This window comes from Paroedura picta, chromosome 9 (assembly GCF_049243985.1).
Source record: "Paroedura picta isolate Pp20150507F chromosome 9, Ppicta_v3.0, whole genome shotgun sequence".
NCBI lineage: Eukaryota > Metazoa > Chordata > Lepidosauria > Squamata > Gekkonidae > Paroedura > Paroedura picta.
Window position 1 is genome coordinate 68,260,528 of NC_135377.1, and position 10,771 is coordinate 68,271,298.

The 10,771-nt window shown below is 44.0% G+C and overlaps 1 protein-coding gene across 3 annotated transcripts; it reads right to left on the minus strand.

The window, feature by feature from the left end:
- Positions 1 to 673: 673 nt before the first annotated feature.
- On the minus strand, positions 674 to 9,230 carry LOC143845132 (transmembrane protein 14C-like). Of its 3 annotated transcripts, none has more exons than XM_077353238.1 (5): positions 8,933 to 9,230; positions 7,489 to 7,585; positions 4,795 to 4,896; positions 3,433 to 3,520; positions 674 to 1,981 (listed from the first exon to the last, which is right to left on the minus strand). In XM_077353238.1, exons 2-5 carry the CDS (start codon positions 7,562 to 7,564, stop codon positions 1,924 to 1,926), a joined length of 324 nt encoding a protein of 107 aa, XP_077209353.1. In that variant the 5' UTR covers positions 7,565 to 7,585; positions 8,933 to 9,230; the 3' UTR covers positions 674 to 1,923. The 3 variants fall into 3 exon arrangements, with proteins under 3 accessions (XP_077209353.1, XP_077209351.1, XP_077209352.1); XM_077353236.1 differs by having other exon boundaries at positions 7,489 to 7,565; positions 8,933 to 9,222; XM_077353237.1 differs by lacking the exon at positions 8,933 to 9,230 and adding an exon at positions 8,784 to 8,890 and having other exon boundaries at positions 7,489 to 7,565.
- Between the last annotated feature and the right edge of the window lie 1,541 nt (positions 9,231 to 10,771).

A 10,771-nucleotide genomic window follows, 5' to 3' on the forward strand; every position in this document is an offset into this window, starting at 1 on the left:
GTACTATATAGCACCGCAAGGGACCCTCAATGGTACTGCAACATGGTTTTCAAAACGGCAGCTGGGGACAGCCCTCCCACCCTGTGCCTGCTATTTCTGCCTCCAAGTCAAAAGGAAAAACATCAGTTTCAATTTGTTTTAAATCTACCCTTATTTGAGCAGGTTGGCCCACCCCCTCCTCAAGTGGCCAATGATTGGCCTGGAGGGAGTAGGAAGGGGAGGGGCCCTGGCCCTTTAAACTTTTGCTGGTTGATTCTCCTTCGCTTCTGGAGGCGTGTGTGTGGCAGGCAGGCATGGTCAACTGACATCACTTCCTAGATCTTGAAGCCTGAAAAAGATTTCAGCGGTACCCCCAGAATCAAAAGGCTGAAGAAAGCTGCATTATACTATTGCCTTATTACCTGGGTAAGAAAGCCCTCCTGTATAATTCAATTTTGCAGTTTGAGAAATATTTCCCAAACCGACTAGGCAGACCATTCCCTAACAGAGAATGCCATGTAGGCTCTGCTGAGAAGAGTGAAGCTGTCATGGTGGAGAGGCAGACAGAGGCCATGAAGTGCTTTCTATGGGATGTGCCACAGTGGCACATCCCATAGAACTTCTACAAATGTTGAATCCTGGCTTTGCCACACTATGTACCGCTGCATTCTCTTTGAATTAACCACAGCAGACATTTGGTGTACCCTGGTTTGGTTTTAATGCTGCAAGGAACAAAATATATGAATGGATCTCCATATTTTCCCCATTCTATCGCTTAAAAAAATGATATGGATACATGATCAAAGACTGGGTTAGAATATCTTATATTATACATTAGTTAAAAAAAACATTACTTTGGAAAGAACACAAGACTGTACTAAGCTAATCAAAATGGTTTGGACTTTCACGTAATAGACAGAGCCATAATTATATCTGTGTATTTTAAGGGAAAACACATTCTCACCATCTGTGGAAACAGATTCCCTGATGAAGGCTCCTATTATGTTCATACATAAGAACCGCTGGGGCTTTTGCTGAGACGTCATCCAGGAGACCAGATGGACATCTCTGTACCTCTTCTGCCTTTATAAACCTACTCCTCCGTGCATTTGCTGCACTATGTCTCCACAGTAAATCTGCATAGGCATGTGGGTTAGAAAGTCCTTCCCATATAAGTACTAGGGTTGTCAACAGTTTGGTGAAATATGTGTCTGATGAAGCTCTTCACAGCATGGAGATGAAAAGCATTACCTAAGTTAAATAACATCCCATTGAGCCTCTATTAAGGGGACAGGTTATTTTTCCTCCAGTCTGTTGGCAGCCTTAAATAAGGCACGGGAGCTGAACGTGGTCTGGAAATCCAGATAGGGATCTTATCTCCCACTGCCCTGTTGATAACAGAACACATGAAACCAGGAGGGACTCCATTCACACACAGCTTCTTTGTGGGCTCAAGTTTAGGTTCTTTTTCTAATGAAGCAAACGGCTCGCCTCTGCCTTTCCAGTCGTGCATAATGGGAGCATCAGCTGCAGCATTTTCATGACTGGAATGATTTCCATCTCCAAAGCATGACTGACTTGCTTGTCCAATCCGAAAGTCCAAAGGGAGAAGTTAAAATGTTGTACTCTGTGGATGGGGATCCTATCAATGGAAATGTTCTTGTGGATCCAAGATACTGTTTTTAAACCAGGGAAGAGGAATGGGGGGAGGCAGGAAATCCAAAGGTAGCAAAATGAGTTACTAGAATAATTTCTATACCCTAAACAGCTGATGCTTCTAGAATACAGAAAGAATATCGATTTCCCCCACTATGTGTTATTTTTTTTTAATTAGACCATTAAATGATTGGTGTGTGCTTTCATTCTTTCTCTCCCTGGCACAGTACATTCAGCCTGGCCCATAACGTTTTTTGGTCTGCATGTTGAGTCTCACGGGATGTCCACTTATCCTTCGTGTGGCTTTTCGTACATCTTCAGTCCAAGCCTCCCAACCATCAGCAAGCTTTAAAGAAAAATGATGTCAGTTTATGGACTTAACAAGAAAACTATAAAGCCACTCCCTACATAATTACTACAATCCTGTGTCATAAACTAACCTAACTTTGTATGTGACAGGAAAAAGTCAAGAAGTCCTTCGCTTCACACACTTCCTCTCACCTCCTTGCTCTCGTGGGTACAATATAGAAATTGGACAAAACAGCAATTTGGCTTGACAGGAATACCAGGCAACATGACAAATTATGGTTTGGTCTGTGGGCGACCAGCCAGGATGGGAGAGACCCATGAGCCCATGGTTCATTCCCCTCACATAGTAAATAAGAAAACAAGGCCATGGCCAATGGTGTAAAACAGGTAAAAATATTTTATTACTCAATTATTGTTGTTTTAAATTCCCTGGGCATTTTTATGAGTTATCCTACATACAATCTCAAGGCCGGAATAAGCTCGAGCAGTTTTGTATATTTTAAAACAACTGGAGTTTTAATTTTTCATATAATATTTCTTGTCTGTACTTTAACCATATTTGTGAAAATTCAGTATTGTTACTCCTGTATTGTATCGCACAGATTACCCCGAAGCAGCTTTTTTTAGGTGAAACACAGAAGGAAGTCTTTTTAAAAATTAGTAATAGAATATTTTTACCTATTTTGCACCATGGGCCTTGTTTTTTCATACCTAGTAACAAGTGCAGCTCTCTATTTCCTCACCCACTGACAAACTGGCTAGAGACAATCCTTACTAGTCAGTTAAGGGTCCATCAGGGATCTTCTGTGCCTCATACTTTGGCAGTGCAAAACAACCCATGCCTTTGCCAGTCCTAATGACTGTCCACAGTGTGTTTAAAGAAGTTGCTTGCCAGAATACAAATATAACTGTTCCACAGGGCTTGTTTTACTGGGCAGTTGAGAGGCTGAGGACTGAAAGAAGGCAGGGAGAAATATAAGATTCCATGCAGTAGAATCTAGTTGACAGGCAGAGAGGCAGCAGAGGGAGGTTAGGAGGAGAGCAGCCCATCTTGGGAGGCAACCCTGGCACAGAGCAATGTGCAAGGGAGATCTACAAGGCCCCTCCTCTGAGCACTGGCCCTAAAGTGCTGGGTCAAAGGGGTGTCCATTGAGTTTTTAGTGATTGGTGGGTCGAGTGGGCGGCTGGGGGATTGGGTTTTATGGTGTTATTTTATTGTTGTAAATTGGCGCAAGCCGGTTGGCCCGAGAGCGGTGGTGAATAAATCGAACAAACAAACAAACTCTGATCTTATTTAACAACATTCACCAGCTATTTAGCAATCACTTGCCCTAAAATGTTATTTGGATAAATTACTGAAATGCAATGGTCAAAAAGCAGCATGGTTAACTGTTGACATAGAAGTCTGACTCACTCCCAAGCAAGTGGAGCCTGGGACTTCACCAAAGCATCAAAAATAAGAGAAGCACGAAGCATGCAACATAATACCTGACCCCAGCGATCAGTCCTGCAGGCATGAATTTCCCTGAGTTGTAGAACCGCATGCCCATGATGCCAGCTAAAGTTCCAGATGCAACTAATTGAAAGACAAAAGCCAAGGCGGCATGATCGGAAGAGTGTATCTGTGAGAGTGCCAACTTACCGTGAAGATTACTATCAAGATTATCTATTCAAGTGGGTAGCTGTGTTGGTCTGAAGCAGCAGAACAAAGTTTGAGCAGTGTTATTCAAGTTTTATTCAAGATATAAGCTTTTGTGTGCACGCATTTATCTAACAAAATGTGTATGGACATGGAAGCTTATACCCTGAATAAGACCACAGAAGTATGCAAATCCTAATTGTAAGGAGGCCTATAGCACCAGGGCCAGAGCATGGCCATTGTTAGTTTTTGTTGTCAGGCTCTGTCAAGTCATTTCTGACTCAGGTGACTATATGAACAAATGCCCGCCATGCAGCTCTTTCTGCAGTCATTTCTTTAAGTTTTTCTAAGGTCAATCCACTTATGAATTGACCCTACCCACACTATCAAATACTTTGGCCACCTCATGAGAAGGAAGGACTCCCTGGAGAAGAGCCTAATGCTGGGAGCGATTGATGGAAAAAGAAGAAGGGGACAACAGAGAATAAGGTGGCTGGATGGAGTCACTGAAGCAGTCGGTGCAAACTTAAATGGACTCCGGGGAATGGTAGAGGACAGGAAGGCCTGGAGGATCATTGTCCATGGGGTCGCAATGGGTCAGACATGACTTCGCAACTAACAACAACAACAACCCACACTAACTTGGCAGTAGGCACCACTGGCTATACTGCATCCTTCAACACAAAGCCATATGGCAGAACAAGCTAGGTTGACAAAATACTGAGTCCAGTAGCGCCTTTAAGACCAACAAAATTTCATTCAACGTCGTAGAAGCTTTCGTGTGCCTGCACACTTTGTCAGATGCAGAAAAAAATGATTCACTTTGAAACCTGACATCAAATTTGCCATGAATGAAGCTAAACCCTTTTATTCTTTTGTTGCTTCAGAGGGAAGTAATAGACAAAAACACACTTTGAGGAAGTTCAACACACTGATCCTTTAAACCAGGCTTTCTCAACCAGGGTTTCTTGATGGCCCTGGAAAGGTTTCCGGAATGAGTGAATTAATTTTTATATATTTGTTTATTGAGTGATATGACCGTATGGTCTTGTCAACCTGCCCCCCCCCCCAATGGCCAATGTTGGGCCTGGAGGGGGTGGGAGGGGAGCAGACTCGGGTGGGCGTGAACACAGATATGCTTCCCAACTATATTTGGCCTAATTGCAGCACTTCTGGGGGTTCATGTATGTACATTTTCAAGGCCCACTTACTCAAGGATATCCACATTTTCTTCGGGTCTTGAGAGAGTTGGTAAGCACCCAGTCCAGCTAACCCGCCAAAGAGAAGTCCAGCAGCTAAAGATTGGACACTGCCTAGGATAAATAAAAAATACACTGCCTTCATTAAACAGAAGACACACACACTGGATACAGTGAATTGATAGACAGCATTTGACTAGGAAAAGCTTTAACTGTGACTTTTTAAGATTTCGCTCTCTCAGCTGCCCTGTAGAACAGAGGTAGTCAACCAGTGGTCCTCCAGATGTTCATGGGCTACAATTCCCATGAGCCCCGGCAAATGCTGGCAGGGGCTCATGAGAACTGTAGTCCATGAACATCTGGAGGACCACAGGTTGACTACCCCTGCTGTAGAATACTTGCTGTCTATGACCTTTTATTGATGACCCCATGCCCAATTCAAATGACAGGTAAAATTATCTGTTTGCTTTGGTGTCTTTCAAAACAAGTCTTTAGCACTTTCCTAGTACAAAGTCCCTGTTATCTGTTTATACCCACTGTCACCCTCAGTTACCCTTCCATGGTCTCATTAAGCAGGCTTAAGGGGGCACTCAGTTATCCATTGTCACTGTTGCCTATTCCACTTGCAGGTCAAACTTAATAGGCCTGGAAGCCTCAAGGGCACTATTAAAAAGTCACGAATACTGACTATCTTGGCATCTGCTCCCATGTTCCTGCTAGACCACTGAACTGATGTAACATTATGCATCTTTTTCATAATAAAGGCCCTGTAAATGCCAGTGCTAGAATTCAAAGGAGCAAGTTCCTTGTGTCTTTAGAGCCCTGAAATCCTGTTTCCTTCCCTTCCCCTTGTTCTGCTTTCACTCTGATCATAAACAAGGTCCAGATAAACAGAGAAGTTCAGATGAAGGACACGATAAACCCCGAACTGTCCTCTTGGGTGTACCCCCTCCGCTAACAAACAAGATCGTTCTCGACATTTATTCTCAAAGGATAAATTCCCAGCCAGCATTTTCCCTTCCCAAAGTGCTCTGAGATTATCCGATGAGAGCCCTGACTACCTAAAAAAACATTATCGCAAATCTATGTACAGATTTTTCATGGAGGTCAACGGGAGTTCTTCATGCAAGGTCAGAGAAGAATATGTGCTTTAGAGTTGTTGTTTTTTCTACCCTTGCGCTATTTCGATCTCCATCACTGCTAACGCTGGTTCTTTGGAGACTGTTCTTACTAAATTATTCATTTGTACAAAGGAAGGGGGGGAACACTGGGGGAGAAGAATGCTATTATTTTGTTCCGCAAACATAAAAAAAAATATTACTAGGCAAATGGATCTTTATCTGTAGGGATTTTTAGTAGACTGAAAATTATTTTGTATGTAGTTCAGGATAGGTAGCCTTGTTAATCTGTCTGTAGCAGCAGAAAAGAGCAAGTCAAGGAGCACCTGATAAACGAACACAGTTTGTGAGCAGTGACTCATGAAAGCTTATGTCCTGCCACACATTTTGTTAGTCTTTAAGGTGCTACAGGAGTCTTCTTATTTTATATGTGACAGGGTACAGATAGTTCTCTCAGGGCGTGCTGACAACTGAAAATTATACCACTGCAGTCGTTTCCACAACATGGTTGTGGTTGTATGTGCGGAGTCATCAAGTTACCAGTCAGGTTTTCTGAGCGATATGTGCCTGGTCCATTCTACACAGAGAACATAATTTGTGATCTGTCACCTCCATTGAGAGCCAGCGTGGTATAGTGGTTAAAGAGTGGCAGGCTCGAATCTGGATAACCAGGTTTGATTCCATACTACTCTACATGTAGCCAGCTGGGTGACCCTGATTAGACAGTTCTCTTAGAGCTGTTCTCACAGAACAGTTCTCTGAGCTCTCTCAGCTCCACCTACCTCATAGGGTGTATACTGCGGGGAGAGGAAGGGCAAGGGGTTTGTAAGCCGCTTTGGGGACTTCTTGGGGTAATGAAAAGCAGCATATATATATATATATATAAAGAAAGCAACATTATTCACAGTGGACAACAGGATTTAAATTCTTAGCTACGCTTTGTCCTTGTGGATAATGCTGCATAGAATCAATTGCATTCCACCCCCCACCCCCCCGTTGTACAGAGCTAAATTCCTAAACCTACTGCTTTGTAAAAGAGAACTGCAACTGGATGAGTTTATGGTACTTTCTTCTGACCTCCCAGCATCCTGTCTGAATTTAATCAGTTGCAAACTTTTTACAACTGGTAATGAGGTGTCGTGAACGAAAGTGTACCCTCTCTCATCCTAAAATACGATATTCGCTCTTGTTGACTTTGTTTATAATGAAGCAGGATCTTTAGCATATTGTTCCCCTATTATCGTATCTTTCATACATATGCCAATAAAGGTTTTGATGTTGCCGGAAAAAAGAAGGGTGTAACGGCTATCGTCAGCCTGCAAGACTTGATAGGAGCTGTAAGCTTATCACGTTAAAGCAGATCTTGCTACGGAAGACAGTCCATTCCTCACAACAGTGAATCGGCATCTTATAAGAAGAACTAAAAAAACGGCCGCTTGTATCCATACACATCAATGGAAAGATATTTTCTTTTTTACAAGAAAAGTTTCCATTCCAGATAGTAGACTTCATTGAGAGAGAGAGAGAGAGAGAGAGAGAGAGAGAGAGAGAGAGAGAGAGAGAGGGGAAGGATTCATTGGTACTATACCTGCTTTGGCATAGCCTATTATGCCACCAGAGGCCACTAAAATTGCATAGCTATAGCCAATCCAGTCCACCGCCATCCTGGAACATAAATGACATACCTAATCATAATTTTTAATATTCAAAAACTTGCTGATACAGCATCGTCTGGCTTGATGACGACAGTCATATTCCAAATAATATTTTCCCAGGAGTAAGCCCCACTGAATAACATAGTACTTTCTCATAAGTAGACTTGGTTAGGCACACTCCATCTCCTGCACTAAATTGTTTAGGTTAGGACAACCTATGGCGCCTATGATGCCCCCTTGAGAATTCAGTCTCTGATTGTCTGGAGACACCCTACACAGCCCGCTGGCGAATCACAAGCCTTTCTGTGCTCATCAAAACTGTTGCAGCTAACATTAGCCACGTTTGGTATTTTGAACCCAGCATCCACTTATTAAAAAAATCTTAGCTCAACCTCAAATGGATTGATGAGTTTTGTGTTTTGATATGCCATTTCATCACTTTCCGTTATATCCCTGTGAGGAAAATAGAAAATATCTTCAGAAGAACATCAGAAGAACCCAGGAGGGACAGACCAGAATGAATGGGATTAAATTAATCCAAAAGAAACTCTGCCTAAACATCAGGAAGAAGTTCCTGACATTTAAATCGGTTTCTCAGTGGCACAGGCTTCCTCGGGAGGTGGTGGGTTCTCCATCTTCGGAAATTTTTAAACAGAGGCTGGTTAGCCATCTGATGAAGAGGCTGATTCTGTGAAGGTTCAAGGTGGTGGCAGGTTACAGTAGATGAGCAATTGGGATGTGAGTGTCCTGCATAGTGCAGGGGGTTGGAGTAGATGACCCAGGAGGTCCCTTCCAACTCTATGATTCTATGATTCTATGATCCCTGCTGGATCAGACCAGTGATCGACTTAGTCCAACATTCTCTCTTACACAGTGGCCAACCAGTTCCCCTTTCACTGAAGGTGCCCCCACCCCCAAATCTCCAGGACTTCCCCAGGTTGGACAGGGCAACCCTGCAAGTGGAGGTGTGTGTGTCGGCAACCCTATCTCGATCTCCACATAATGATCCGTGCACCAGACATCCAGTCAGGGAAGCCAGCCTGCAGGTGTGACTTGGGGATCCCCCAGAATTACAGCTCACCCCCAGACTAAAGAGAACAGTAACCCGGGGGGGAAATGGCTGCTTTGGAGGGGGGTGGGACTGAATCGGCGGCATTGTACCCCACTGAAATCCCTCCCCGCTGCAACCCCAAAGTCTCCAGGTATTTCCCAACCCAAAGCTGGCAACCTTGTGGCCAAGGCAGCGTTTGCCCTATGGCCAGCGTCCGCTGCAGCGTGGGGCTCCCAAAAACGAAACAGATCTGTAGATCAGCAATAAAAAGCAGCCAATTTCGGCTTGCAACAGGCAGCCTTCCCCCGTTCCGCCCCCGGACTTACTTAAACGCAGCCGCGCAGCCAGCGGAAGGCGCCCGCAGCAGGAGGCGGCGCCGGCCAGCCTTCTCCGAGGAAGGGCTCGCGAAGGGCCGCTGCACGTGACGAGGAAGGCGCCGTGTGAACGGAGAGAGGCCGCACTCCCAGCAGCGCGCTGCCCAGACCTCCGGGTCGGAATCCGGTTTGGAGGAGAGCTGGCGTCGCAGCGCCTCCGCGATAGCGGCCTGGGAACCGGTTTCCTGGAAAGGCGGGGTCGCCCTCTAGAATCCGGATTCCTGGGAACTGAGCTGGGAGGGTCGCCGCATCTGCAGCCTACCCGATCCAGATGTAGACTTTCAAAAGTGTTTCTCGCTTTACTTTCGGTGATGAGTCGTTGGAAAAGTGGTTTCCGGAAGGCAGTTGCCTTCTGCAACTCCGCCTTGAGTCAGCGGAGTCAAGGCGGAATATAATTTTATTTTGTTTATTAATTTATTTGTATACCGCCCTCCCCCAAGGCTCAGGGTGGTTCTCATAAAACAGAACAGAAACGATGTAGATAACTTGGATTAAAAATAATGAATGAAGTGAAACAACAAGCATCATGGGATCATAGAAAAATTACTTTTAAAAATATTCTAAAATTCTTTTTAAAAATTATTTTAAAAATAAATTGAATAAATGGCAACAACAATGCTGTAAAAAGGGGATGGAGCAGCATAAATAGCCAGAGGAGGTCCAAAATGTCAGCAAACCGTCCAAGTCCTTTGTGTAGTGGTTACTCTGGACAACTCTGTTGATTAGGCAAATTCAAACCAGGATAGTCATTTTTCTGAAGGACCGGTTTAACATATTTTAGAGTGTAAGTATGATACAGGAAGGGAAATTATTGCTACTTGTATCTATGTTTGTTTTTAATTGCCTTTGGCTCCATGCAAAAAATTGACTAGATGGAATACAGGTGTGGAGTCCACTGGGCACTTTGAAGACCAACCAAGTTTAATTCGGAGTATAAGCTTTCCTGTGCATACACTCTGTGGACCCTAATTAGCTCTAGATTCAGATTTTGGATCTGGGTTTGGGTGGATAAGGATCAGCCAAAAATGGATTCTCCTTGCAGTTTTGTAACAACAAAAAGCAATGATAAAATTTTAAAAAATAATCAAGATTTTGTTAATTTCCATGAAGGACAACTGGAAGCTTTTCACAGCACCCAGGACAGCGGAGCCCAAGAATTTTCTCAGGCCTGGGCCAGGCAGGGACCATGACTAGATGGCACAGCACTGAGATGATGGGTTGGAGTGTATCATTACATACTGCAGATGAAGGATTTCCCCCCAATACTGTTTCCATCCATCACCTCTTGTATGTGGAAAGCTAGCAGAGTGTTTTTACACAAGAGATCGATAAAAAGGTGGTGCATCTCCACACGGCAGCGCACTGCCTGCTATACACTCTGGTTAGAGATACTTCTAGGAGCTGATAATGTATACGCCTTGCCCTGGGATTATCTCTAAGTAAACATGCTTAGGAATGCCCAGCCCTGTGCATGTTAGTGCGTGCATTGCAATAATACATGTTTCTACACACCAGAGATCTCTAACCCTGTTTCTGTGCAACTCCATAAACTTTGTCATTATCACTCACACACCCCTTCTCCACCCCATAGGCCTCTCTGTAGCTGCACACATTTTCTCCCTGCTGTATATTGCTCTACAGAAGCACTGTCATATCTTGAGCAGCGTAGTCCAGCTTTACCTGTTTTCAGAAAGATGTGGGAAAGGGTTCAAGGAATGGGTATTTGGAATTCCTCCAAAAAGCCATAATTAGCCTACAGGCCTTTGGTTGGGCAGTCAGTTTAGAAGTACC

What these genes read in the sequence shown, in the direction of transcription:
- LOC143845132 (XM_077353238.1), bottom strand. Translation starts at nt 7,564, where the DNA reads ATGGCGGTGGACTGGATTGGCTATAGCTATGCAATTTTAGTGGCCTCT. An exon ending in AATAGGCTATGCCAAAGCAG is followed by an intron (nt 4,897 to 7,488) that starts GTATAGTACCAA and finishes TATTTATCCTAG; the next exon opens with GCAGTGTCCAATCTTTAGCT. An exon ending in GAAAATGTGGATATCCTTGA is followed by an intron (nt 3,521 to 4,794) that starts GTAAGTGGGCCT and finishes TCTTTCAATTAG; the next exon opens with TTGCATCTGGAACTTTAGCT.